The 13,519-nt window shown below is 39.1% G+C and overlaps 1 protein-coding gene and 1 long non-coding RNA gene across 2 annotated transcripts; one reads left to right on the top strand and one right to left on the bottom strand.

Moving 5' to 3' along the window:
- Positions 1–3,363: 3,363 nt before the first annotated feature.
- On the bottom strand, positions 3,364–5,605 carry LOC145703307 (uncharacterized). The gene is made up of 6 exons (XR_014134356.1): positions 5,407–5,605; positions 5,255–5,363; positions 5,058–5,210; positions 4,962–5,012; positions 3,979–4,167; positions 3,364–3,470 (listed from the first exon to the last, which is right to left on the bottom strand). It is a non-coding gene; the product is annotated as an uncharacterized LOC145703307 (long non-coding RNA).
- A 2,793-nt stretch (positions 5,606–8,398) lies between these two features.
- On the top strand, positions 8,399–9,252 carry LOC145702157 (replication protein A 32 kDa subunit-like). The gene is made up of 6 exons (XM_081779364.1): positions 8,399–8,515; positions 8,590–8,737; positions 8,777–8,916; positions 8,954–9,024; positions 9,067–9,167; positions 9,206–9,252. Exons 1-6 carry the CDS (start codon positions 8,399–8,401, stop codon positions 9,250–9,252), a joined length of 624 nt encoding a protein of 207 aa, XP_081635490.1.
- The last annotated feature ends 4,267 nt before the right edge of the window (positions 9,253–13,519 follow it).

The raw sequence follows: 13,519 nt of genomic DNA, 5'->3' as shown, positions 1-13,519 counted from the left end.
TTGTTGTTGTAGATGAGACAGGTTGTTTGTGAGTTCGCTCGTGATCTGAAAAAAAAATATGAAACTCGAAAAGATGGAATAATGAGTGTCGTGAGTGCCGTCAAAAAACAGTGGCCACAACTTGTGATGGTAACCGAACCTTGCCGCGATCAATCGAACAAATTCAAGGTCGGGTTTTTTTTATTTAAGTCGCTTGGTGTCGCTTATTCGGGCTTTTGTTTTCGGGGTAATCATCAAAAATCGACGGTGCGTTAAAAAAACCTGTCAAGGGTTATTGCGTTGACCGAATGACTTGTCTCCTCAAAGATCACAAAGCGGAAACATATGAAGCGTTATGGGCATTCTTCAAAAGCCAAACGAATGGGCTCCCTAATCTTCGCTATGTGTGCAGTGACTGGGAGAAATCCTTTATCTCTGCTCACAAAACTGTCCTGCCCGGCGTTATTCATATAAAGTGTTCCTTCCACTTGTATCAATCCTGGAAACGCCGGGCAGGACAGGAAGGCCTCTTGAAGGCTTGGGAGGAAGAACGGACACAAGTCATCAGGAAGGTTTTATAAAATGAGATTGCTAACATTTGCTATTTTACCTTTGATCTTTTAGCATCAGCTGATTTGTAGATAAGTTTCCGCTGTCCGACTCGCTTGAGGTTTCGGTTGCCATTCGGGCAAATCTTCTGCGGAAGATGAATTTTTTCTGACTGAGCTTCAAAATGAAGAATACACAGGCGCTTTTGGTCTTCATTGGAGGTGTGTATTGATAACTGTGCGCTTAGAATGGGTATTATTTGAAATCAATTAAAAATCGTCCACAAAATCAAATTCTGACGTATTTTCGTACCTTGGCAAATAGTATCGATGAACTTGATTTTTTTTTGTTGCTAGTTTGCGCTCTTGGTTGACTTAATAAAGGACTTGTAGTTTTGCTCAGCTCGTGCGGTTATGTTTTCAAGAGATTCCAGGTGGTAGAGCTTGAATTCGGCGGGAAGCTCGTCTTCGGAATAAAGCTGGTCGAAGAAGTAAACGCGACGGATTCGGCAATTAGCGTGGATCTGAAAAAGAGATTTATTGTGATGACTTAAGAATAGGTGGGAAATTCCAGGCTTTCAGGCCCTGACTCAGTGTCCCTGACTGACTGTTTAAATTTTACCTGAACTCGGAGAGTTTCGATGTAGTTAGTGCCATACGCTCGTTGAGTAAAGTCGGAAAGGTTGAGCTGGATCTGATTCCTCCAAGCGCATCGGCATCGTGCAGATAAAGGTGTTAACTCGAGTCGTGGACTAGTAGTTGCTAGCGCGGAATTGTCGTCGTAAGTTCTTATCATTTTATCATTCGCCGTCGGAGTTACAGAAATTGAAGATTCCATCGATTGATCCCGCTCATAATTGGCAATGTCTGCCAGTTCTAATGAATCGTGAGCTGAAATTTTCAATTGAAACATGGAAAACATCAAGAGCTTTACCTTTTTGCTAGTGATTTCCTTTTGGATCGAGCTGATTAGCAATTTGCATATGCTTGTTGCCGAGATATTTCTGCCCCAAATGATGGTATGCCTCAAATGATGGTTTCGCCCCAGTTTGGGGTGAATCTTGTCGAGATGTATCAACTCGTTGAGCGATTTCCGATAGTCGCCGAGATTATAATACATGTTTGCTTTCATGAAGAGCGCGTTCGCTTGTGTTGGATCGAACTGCAGCGCCTAGAAACAAAGGTATTACATGAGGCTAGAATTTGTCAGCTTTGGTACTTTATTGAAGCATTGGAGAGCTTTATTCAGTTCTCCTTTCTTGTGGCGAATCTGCCCCATGTATAACCAAACAGTAGCGTTCTTTGGATAGTATCTCAGCGCTAGAAAACAGTTCTTATTAAGATTCAGTTGTAAATTTCTCAACCTGTTAATAAATAACTCTCTGCAAGGTCGTACTTCTCTGCATTGATGAAAACATCACCAATGCTCGTCAACGCATTGACAAATCTCGCCTTGTGCTTTATTGCGTTCTTGAAGCACTTGATTGCGCTGTCGTTTTCTTCCTTCAGAACATACTCGTGTCCCAACAAGTGGAAAGCATAGTGAAATCGGAATCGCAGATTTGCACAGCGCGCGAGAAATATGTCGTTGCTTTGTCGCGCCGCTCATTGTACGAGAACAGATTTCCAAGGATGCAGATAGTTTCTGGACGGTTTCTGGCCTTGGTAACGAAGCGATTTGCGAGATGCTCGAGGGATTTTCCCGAGGGATTCGTCGATTTTCTCCTGCTCCGCTTTCTGTTTTTTCTTAGGATGCTCGGCGTCTGGATCGATAGAGACTTTGTAGTTGACTTGCTTTCGATAGGCCAGGACTTCTTGTCGCAAAAAAAGGAATCAGTTCGTGGGGATAGAACTGAAAGTCTTTGATGTCCAGTTGTTTTGGCGGAAGAGGTGCTTTTGGCGCTTTGGGATCGCTAAAACATGTTGTAAGGACTAAAGAAGCATGAAGAGGGCTTACTTGACACGGGGAGCTTCCTTGTAATACTAATCAACAGCATAGTTTGCCTTTCGCTCTCGCTTTGGAGGCTCGATCCAGACATCGATCAACTTGCTCTCTTTTTTCTTCTCGTCTCGGAAGTCGACGCCGTTCCAAACATGACAAGTGTGATCGGTGTTTTCGTCTAAGGTGAACTTTTGCGCCGCGTTCTTACCAATTTCTAAAAGAAATCTAGCAAATTGAAGATTCAAACAAGCCCATACTGTCAAATTCGGCCGCAAGTTCCTCCGTTTTCTTTTCTCCGGCTTTGAGGACTTCCTCGATGTTCAGATTGACATCGAGAGCTCCTGTGCATTCGCCAGCGAAGATCTTTCTCGCTCCGTGACGGATCATGTTCAACATTTCCTTTTGATTGAGCTTTTTGTTCTGATCTATTGATCATCGTTGAGGGTTTCTAAAAGGGGGATTAGTATTGTGAAAGTCAGTTAATTTCATTTTATAAAATCAATAAGGAATTGTCTGTATTCTGCGCCTTATTTCCCTGTTGGACAAGATGAATTTCGGGCTGTTTTCATCGAAATCATCACAGAAGAGTGCCAAAAAAATCTTGAAATCGACGGTAATGCTGTTGAGTCGATGGATGTTGATGACGAAAACGCGAAAAAAGAGGTGGATGTTGATGATGACGAAAACGCGAAAGAAAAGGTGGATGTTGATGACGGCGAAAAGAAGAAAAAGAAGAATGGATGGATTGCTTATCGCGACTACCTCCTCAAGAACTATTTCAACGAAGACGCCACATTCAAGCCTAGTGAATGGGCCGATAAATCATCCAATATGATCAAAACTGGGGAAATCGATAGCACTAATAACGCCAGGCTTGGTTTGATCATTTTTTACCTAAATTTTTCTCCATGATTTCGACCACGGTCTCTCTATTTTTATTCGAATTGAGCAGCGCTTCTCATCAGCTTCATGACCAGCGACAACAACAGCTTGACTCGTTTCTAAAATATCAATTAACTTTTGAAATCAACGATGAACCAAGATTAAGCGAGAGTGTAAATGCACGACTCTTGCGCGGTCTGCAGTCTAAGCCTGATGTTCAAGAGCTTTGCAAAGTGATCACAAATCGCAAGAAAACGACGTTTAACGATGAGTTGAGCTATCTTGAAGATGGAAAATGGCCAATAAAAACAACGCAAAAAACTGGTACAACATGGATGGTTAAATTTAACGCTATGCAACGATTCTATCGAAAGTTGGATCGACAGTCTTCTTCCATGCCTCTAAAAATAAGCCATGCTGAGCTGAAAAAGCTTGTAATATCGACTTCAAAAGATCTAAAAGGGGCGTCGACCGAGGCAAAAAGATTACTCTCTTCAAAAGACGCACTTGACAAGTTCCTTTGTGACCTGGATCGCAGAAATCCAGTGTTTGAGACTTTTCTCGCTGGAATGAATTTCAATTTGGTCGAAAAGAAAGAAGAAAACGCAAAAAAGAAAAAGGGCTCACCTGGTCATGAAATCAACGAAGAGAACCTTCCAGCAATGGGCGAGCATAGCGGCGCCTTTGTGAGGAAAACAGATGAAATCAAGGAAGAAAAGCGTCGTATTGATGTCCTTGAAGAAGCCGCGGAATACACAGAAGTTAAGTCAGCAACAAACAACGATGAATCGTCCAATTCCATTCTTCTTGAGGAATCTGAAAATGCAATGAGTTACGAAAACGAGCTTGATAGAAAAATGTTCAAAACTCCAACTTTCAAGTTTGAAAAGTTTAATGGCTACAAGATGTCATTTGAAGCAGAAAATATCGCTAAAAATATACAAAAATGGCCTGAAGGACAGCTGGTCAATTTAATAGAAAAGGAGGAAGTTCGCGTCCGAGATCTGTTGCCACTTTACAAACTTCGAACAGAAACAAAAGACAAAATTCTGGACTTGTTTATCATCATTATGAGACATTACCAACAGCAACACCAAACTAATGATATTATTCTTGAAGACACGAAATTCTCACAAATGGTCTTTCAAGGAAAAAATTTTGCTGGTACTGGTTATCATCCATCAGAAATAAAACGATTTGTTTGCCCTGTCTTTATCCCTGGTCGAGTTGGACACTGGATAATTGTCAAGGCGGATAGAGAGGAAAAAATATTTACAATTTACGACTCTTTGAATTTCGAAGATTATGGAGATGTCTATCAAGGCAAATTTCAAAAAATATTAGATTAATTAACCGTATCATAAGCGCAATTGGAAATTTAATTAAGTGTTTCTTGAAGTATTCGAAGAAGACGAAAAGGACTGGGCTCCTATATATCAAAAATGCCCAAAACAAAAATACATGGACTGCGGCATTAATGTGGCGTATGGATTATTTTTCATCGTGTGCCTAAATCTGGAGAACTATTCAACAAAACTCAAGGAGAGCTCCAAAAATTTACGACTAAATTTGGCAGCGTGCATATCCACTGGCGAATTAATGATTGGTACCTGATGTTTGGCGAACCAGCTGTAAGATTTTACTTTCCAGTACTTCTTTTTCTTAAATAAACATAATCAGAAACAGAGATTTATTCAGTTATTTACTTTCGAGTACAAAAGCGTATCGCTGAGCCCCTCAACCGCAACTGCGAGGCGTTGATTATGCCAGGACATTTGGAGGACGTCGCGTTCGAAGCCTTCGATTTCGCGAGCTTCTTCGTCCGGGCCCATGATTCCTTCGAAAGACGCGATGAAGATCTAAAATGAGGGTGAGAAATCGTAAACATGGACGGAGCACTTGCCTTGTTTTTGATGGCGAAAATGATCTTTTGATCGTCATGTGACCAACAGACGTTCAAAGCAGGGCCTTCCAAATTGCACCAGGTTCCTTCATTTGTCCAGGTTACGCAGCTTAAAGAACAGTTTATTGGTCATAAATTGAGCGCAGTTTTACCTAAAAATGGCGATAGAATCGCTTTCAGAAACGACCAGTTTCTCTCCCAAGTTACTAAATCCGACGAAGGCAACACAAGAAGCTCCAACTTGTCGCTGAACAAGTTCTTCTCGATCCGAGTCCCAGATTTAGACAAAAGTCGCGTTCTTCGAACTCAGCGCCAGAAGCGAGCTGAACGGGTCCCAAGAAAGCGAGTGGATCGGCTTCAAAACTTTGCCAAAAATGGTCGACATTTTCCGCGAAGGAAAGTTCTTCGTGACAGACGTTCGTGCTCTCGAGGAATTGGTCATCAGCGCCGCCTGGATTTCGCGTTCGACGCTAGAATTTTACAATTTATTTTCAAAAATCCCTTCTAAAAGATTACCTCAAGTTCATGAGTCAGCGGTCGAGGGAGATTCTCAACGATTTGATGAACTGGTCTTCCTTTTTCTGCGAATATTAACTTTCCTCTTGATTCGGAGTAGCATCTCTCTTCTGCTCCTGGACTCATCATTTTTCAGCCGGGCTGTTTTCATTAAGCTTCAATTCTTCTTCTCTTTTGTGAATATACATTTGATCATCTATCTGTAATCAAAAAAGGTACCATTAAAGGTCCTACGGGTTAGTTTTAAATATAAAAATTTATCAGAAAAAATTGCAGGAAATAGATTAAACTTCAGCTAAATAAACGTCGGCAAGAAAACATATTTCGCAGAAAGATTTCTCGTTTGAAAAAGGAAAGAAAAATGATAATTCATTGAGCGCAAATGACGAAACGCTTCAGCTTGTCACGATTACTCATCGATAGCGCGCGATTTTCAAATTTTGACTTCGAAAATTGCTCGAAAAGATGTTTTTTGTTTCTTGAGTGCAATTTAGAAAGAATTAAAAAAAAATATTTTTCCAAAAAAAAATGCTCGTTGGGGGGTCGTCGAGAATGTGTGACAGCTTGTGTCGATCCCTTTTTTACAAAATAATTTTGAAAAATATTGAACAATTAGGTGTAAATACCCATTAGGTGTAAATATCTATTAGGTGTGTTACACCTTCTAGAAAATTACACTAAATGGGTATTTACACCTAATGGGATTTACACCTAATGGGCCTCACCCGATACGTTTCGAAGGCAATCACCTTAACACAAACAGATTATAACAAATATCATTAGTTTCACGATAAATTGGGAACAAACGCAACTAAAGTCGTTGATGCTGTGTCAAATAGATGACTGGGAAGCCTGCAACTCAATAATATATGCAGAAATATAGGCTGAAAATCATCATAACTATTAAGAATGGAAAAAAGACGCGCCTCAGATGTTTGTCGGAACTTATGATTGCATTGAAAACCACCCACTTGTAACCATATCACCAAATCAGCCTCTCCTCGGGAATAATAAGAAAGTGGAAAACAAACTTAAAGAAGTGAATGGAACTAGAAAAAACAAACAAATCAAGGAAAGGGATGTGATCGAGATCGAACAGACAAGAAAGGTAAGACATAAACTCTTTTCAATTTCGTATCGCAGTAAATTCAGAGTACTTCCGTGGTAATTAGCTGTAAATGCGGATGCTGCGGGATGACATTTCAGTGTACAAAAATTCTCGATAAACACATCGCGGAAGAACACAAAATAGTCACAAAGAAAAACGACAGTGGAACCAAAGCATATATTGAATGGGTACAAGGAAACATCCGTCAAATTTCTAAGAGTAAGTTAAGGAGAAAAAGAAAATTCACTTCGAAAGACGATGTGATCCGATCTGTAAACCAAATTGGCACTGCCTCTATGATAAGTGTGAAAACAAAATCAACAACAAAAGACTTTCCGTTGTGACTACCCATGCGAGAATTCATTTGTCATGGAAACCTTATGGATGCGATTATACAAAAGAAGATCAAAGCAGATGTGAATTTAAAACAAATACGAAGAAGGACCTTGATTCACATATTGCCCTCCACTCAACCGAAAGGTAACACATTAAACAGATCGATTATAAAAATCAACTAGAAAGTACAAATGCCCCGACAAAGAATGTACGAAGATTTCAAATCGACGAGATGAGATCCGTAGACATTATGCAGCGATGCACACTCAAGTGTTAGGAGAAATCTATGCGATCGAGAAAGAAAATATCGAACCAGACAATTGAAAAAGCAATTCTTGAACTTGATTGAAACAATGAGTTCAAAAATAATACTTAATTTTTTGACTCTATTTTGACCTTATTTTATTCAGACTGTTATCGCCAATCGTATCCAGCTGTTAAAATTGCCGCGGAAATTAGCAGCTGGTTATAACTGAAAGTTGAGCACAGCAATTTTTCAAGTAAGTAATTTATTGATCAGAAGAACCCTGAGAATAAACAGCCCCAAATTGACTTAAATAATCATCATAGTCATCGTAGAAATCTTCGTAGCGAGACTCAAAAGTTTTCTTTGGGAAAGTCTTCTTCGATGCCTTCGCGGCTTCCGCCTTCTTAATGGACTCATGCCAGCTTTTATACATATGAAAATGAAATTGACACGGTCCTACTCCATCGGTCCATGGACCCTCAAAACCATCATTTATCATAGCCAATTCATATTCGCGGCAGCATGGTGATTTACGCGGGGAAGATTGGGTAGAATCTAAATAATGATGATTGTTTAAAAAAGAAAAATATCATACGTTCCGAAGCGGCAAAAGACAAAACGGTGCCATCTTTAGACGAAGACAGATCTAAACATACACATAACAATTCATTTTATCGAAAGAAATATTACCATTCTCGGTACCAACATTATCAGGCGCGGATTCGAAGCTGTCTGAAGTAGAGTGTGTCTCCGTAGTCATCAATTTGAGATAAACTTGTCGGGACTCATCTGATAGAACATCCAGTAAGTTGGAAGATTCCACGTTAGCCAGAAATTTCTTATTATCGGCTGCGATCTTCTCACGGACATGAGAAATTAATTCACTAGCATCGGCGGGAGAGATTTCCATAACAAACATTCTGAAATAAATTTAAGAATGAACAAGGGAATACCAGAAACAATTGTTCACGTGACAATCGCGGCTCTCAAACAACCGAATATTGTCGACAAAGAGGGTCAACATCAAATTGCAAAAACACAATTGAAGATAGGAGTAGCTGTTTTTGCGGCCGCGTATTACTTGTCAAGGTTCAAACTTAATGTTGTACAAAGCTTTATGCCATTCAGGAGGCCGAGCGAAACACTATACCAGTGCGGTTAATTACTGTTGACGACGGAACAGGCACCTATGAATTCGTCGACGTAAATAGACTAACGGAAGTAAAAAGAGACGATGCGGTGAAAGTTTTTGGGAAAATACGACTGAATAAAAACGGTATGCTTAAAAGAAAATAACAAAAATAAAAATTTATAGGCAACACAATCGTCGTAGTAAATGTTATCCGGTTAATAAAGGAGGATTACCAATCAGTGATGAGCTGCTTCATGCTAGAAGCTATTTTCACTGTATTACAAGCAGCGAATGACACAGTTGTGAAGGAAGAACCAAAAAAGGTAAGTATAAAATGTAACAAGACATAAAGATTCTAAGTCGCCACCAAAACCATTCGCCTCAAACGAATTCTCCCAACGAACCGGAAATGTTCTAGCTGTGGTGATCAAGTATGAAATTTTCAAATTCACTAGATAAAAACACTCAACTAGCAACGAAAGTGAACAAGGAGCAAATGTCATCCATGATTTTGGCCACCTTAGCCTCGAAGAAGCGGAGTTGCGCCAGATTCTCAATGAACTTTCAAACAATGGTAAAATAAAACAGAAACGATTCATAAATAAATTACAGGGCATATCTACAGCACGATCGATGATGACCACTTCAAATCCACTTAAACGGCTCGTATGTCTCTGAAAAAAAAATACGCGGCAAATAAAACGTCAAAAATTTAAAATAAAAACCAATATTGAATATTTGTGCGACAAATTATGGTGTTTGATCAACTTTATTCTATCAACCTAAGTGTGCGAAAGAATCAACAATAGAACTTTAGAATGAAGAGCGATGGAAAAGAATTAAAAAATGACGTTAACAAAATCAAGAAAGAAAAAATAAAGAACTTACGTCTAGCGACAGAATTATGGAAAAAAAAAGCGGAAGAAGTAAAAGAATTGCTAGATAAAGTCAAAAGTGCGGAAAACAATGATTCTCTTAAAAAACGTTACGATTTGTTAATAGGCAAGGGACTTGAAATTGAAAAGAAAAATAAAGTATCCAATTTGAAAACCCTAAAAAGGCCGAATCGAAATGCAGGAAGCAAAGGGAGAAGCAATAGAATGTTTCCTTAAGGCCCGCGACTGTAGTAACCCGACCAATCTATTCACGATCAAAAAGCGAATGTAATTGTTTTGCCTGCCAATCGAAGGAATTTCTTACTGCCACCTTTTGTAATAATTGATTAACTAATTATTACGATGTTAAGATGAACAGACTACTAAATAGATCCGCGAAAAACAATTCCAGCACGATGTCAATGACCTCAAAGCAAAAACATGTAAGTTCGGTTGGACACACATGAGTTAACAAATTAAGACACCAGATGCCGAAATAGAAAGGAGAACCATGACACAGCTCAACACTATCCCAATTAATATCACGAAATACGACCTGAGTGAAAGAAAGATTAAAAGTGTCGCGGAACAATACTATGCGGAAAAATTCGAAGACATGCATCTTTGCCGAGAAATTCAAGAGAATTTGCGGGGAATGAAATACGCCCAGCCCTTCCCAATACAACAATACGCATTCAAAATCTTGGCAGAAAGAACAGATATGATGGCAACCGCACAAACCGGATCAGGAAAAACTGCTGCAATGATGATTCCAATTATTAATTATTTAATGAAAAATAATACTAAAGAACGGATCATTAACACAAACGGAAGAGTCGACTGCATCATTATTTCACCAACAAGAGAAGTCGCGGCACAATTATATGGTGAAAGCTGCAAGTTTTGTGAAAACACTGGAATTGTTCCGATCCTTGTCTGCGGTGGAACAGAGTATAAACGACATTTTTATTTAATTTTTATTCAATTAAGTATTCAAAAACAAGTCAAAAAAATCAATGAAGGATGCAACATCGTGATCGGTACTCCGGGTCGAATAAAATTCCTGCTATCAGAAGCGGTTATTGACGGCGAAGCTTGTCGATTTTTCATTCTGGATAACGCGGATTGTATGATAGATGAAGGACTCGATAAAGATCTAAACGATATCAACTGGTATCTACGACAGAGGAAAGGTCATGACAGAACAACAGCAATCTTTTCATCTACATTCGATGAATTGTTGCAAAAACAAGCGACAAGATTCCTTAAAGAAAACTATGTCTTTTTGTCGATAGGTGTCGTTAAACAGACAAGCGTCCGAACTAGAGTTGACCATTCGAGCAGCGACACCGGGTAATTTAAAGGCAAAATGTGTTCGGCATGTAAACTGACGGCTAAAATTTGGCAGAAAGGGGCATTTCGGGAATTTAAGCAATTTCGGACAGAAAGTCAAGCTGCAGCCAAAGAAAATTCCTAAGTTTGAACTATATTTACCCTCATGCTCCTATCTATCGAAATTTTTATCCACGATTCTGTTCACTTCAAATCGAAAATTATTGCCCAACTGTCATGCAGCTTTTCCGGACAGTTTGAATTTCTCGGCTCAGAACGGCTAGGAGACGATTTTTTGCCCGAATGGCCACCTCTGGTCAGAATTAGGACTGGCAACAGGTGTAACTCAGTAATAAAGTTGAGAAATAAAGAGTATAAAAACGATGACCAGCTGGTTCGAAAATAATAGTGAAAATGATGAGCTTTTTCAATTAAATTTCTGATTCTCTCCTCAACCCACCCATCACCACCTACAATCGCTTGGTGGCTTGCCGACCCCAAAAGCTGTCAAGGCCATTTGACCAGGTTAACAACTTTGCCAGCCCTAATTCGAACAATACAAAGCTTCGAACATATAGAACAAATATACAGAGCCAGTCGAGCAATACAAATTTGCGATCAAATAAGAGACAAAAAAGTGCTCATTCTGACAGACACACGAGAATATGCAGAAATTATCGCAGGAATTCTCAACACACACGGACACAGAGTCATGACAATCCACGGAGGTAAAAATCAACACGACCGAAATCAAACAATCCAAGAACTCATGGTATGTATAACATTCGTCCTTTCATAAGACGTAGCGTAAAAATATCATTAGACAAAACAAAAGTGCATGATCGTCGGAACACAAGGAATCGCGAGAGGTCTTCCAATCATAAATGTGCACATTATTTTCAATATCGAATTGCCAATTAAAGTAAAAGACTACAATCATCAGTAAGTAAAAGTCCACAGTATTTAGGTATTACAAATATTGTATAGAATCGAACGAATAGTCAACGAAACGAAAAACTGTAGAGCCATCAGTCTCATATCATCAGAAGACAAGAAACACGCGGCAGAATTAATAAAAACTTGCGAGAAAAATGGAGATCCTGTACCCCAATTCTTAAAAAAACTGAAATCATCTTAAATACTTTTCAGATTAGACGAAACATTCTCTTTTTATATTTTTATAAAATAAACCTTTATCCTTTAATAAAAAATAGTGAAACATAAGAAAAATAGTTTAGATTGACCGATTCCCAATGGAACGAATTAAACTCGCGAAAAAAGGAGTCGAAGAAGGATTGATCAAAAAAGATGAAGATGAGCTCAAGCTCATCATCGTAAAGTTGGAGGAAATGAAATGTAATAAACATTGCATGACAAAAGAACAGGAAAAAATGATGGAGCAATTGAAATTCGGGCTTAAAAGGCAGAAAAAGCAAGTCTATTTCAATGGAGAACTCATGGACGCGTATGTAAAAGGGATGGCTCGCAATACTATGAGGTAAGCGAACAATCATTTAACTACGGCTTAACCGAAAGGCTTAAGCGAAATCAAAGAAATGGTTTATGAAAGCGGACACCCAGTGAACGAAGTAATGGTTGCATGGGATAAGATGAAAAAGATGGCGGAAGAGGGACGGACTTTAATCAAAGCTTTGGAGGAAAAGTCACCAAAGAAACAATCAAATGCGGAGGAGTAACTGAAATTAATAATCTGAAAACTCATGCGGTGACTGTAATTAAGCGTAATAACTGTTAAACGCGAATATTTAAACTGTAGCTAACTGCCGCGGCGAAACATATAAGTCGTTGATACAAATAAAATTCAGAACAATATGAATCGATTTTACACGGATTTGAATATATGCAACGTTTGCAAAAAGGAACTGGACAAGGAATTTCGACGAGAAGTTCTTAATCTCCACTGCAAGCATATTTGCTGCTTAACCTGTATCACAGGCAAGGTTCATCTAAACCTTAGAAATTAAACGCAATCAGTATTGAAGTTATTTTCCGTGATTCTCCGCCTCTTTTTTCAATCAAGCAGGCCAATCACTCGTCATTGAGCCAAAATTCCCGCGGATTTTCAGTGAAAAAATCTGCGGATTTTCCGCAAAATAATAGGAGAATCATAGATACACTAAACGGTACAATAAGAACCATAAAAGGCCACCATCAAGAAGGTTACAACCCAAGAGGAGAACATCCGCCAGTTTTTCGGTGTCCAGAGCCAGATTGTAATCAGCTGACGAAGTTCCATCAGAGTGATATCACTTTCATCACACGCATGGATACTGTAGAATCGGCTCCAACGGGTGAAAACGAAGTCCGAGATCCAGAAGGCTCAGGTAACAGACGTACTTAGAAATAATTGGATAAAATAAAATCAGCGACGCCAAATGTTGTCCAAGAAACGCCTGTTGAAAACCACGCGGACTTAGGTAAATATATAGACAAAACAAGCGAAAGAAACTTAAGGCGCACCACAAAACGACGAGACACAAGATGGCTCGGACAATACCACCCAAGGTAACTTTGGTCGTGAAGAAAAAGGAATAAAAAGAATGCGACAAATTCAACCTACACCGGAGAAGCGGCTAAAATTGAAAAAGTTCAAATTCAAGTCATTATAAAGTCGCCACTTACTGTAGTAAAAGTACAACTGTATCCTTTCGTTTCAGTAGAAATACTACATGGAACATACTTGCAACAGGATATTAAT

Source organism: Oikopleura dioica, chromosome PAR, assembly GCF_907165135.1.
Source record: "Oikopleura dioica chromosome PAR, OKI2018_I68_1.0, whole genome shotgun sequence".
Lineage (NCBI taxonomy): Eukaryota > Metazoa > Chordata > Appendicularia > Copelata > Oikopleuridae > Oikopleura > Oikopleura dioica.
This window is presented reverse-complemented; position numbering and strand designations above follow the sequence as displayed.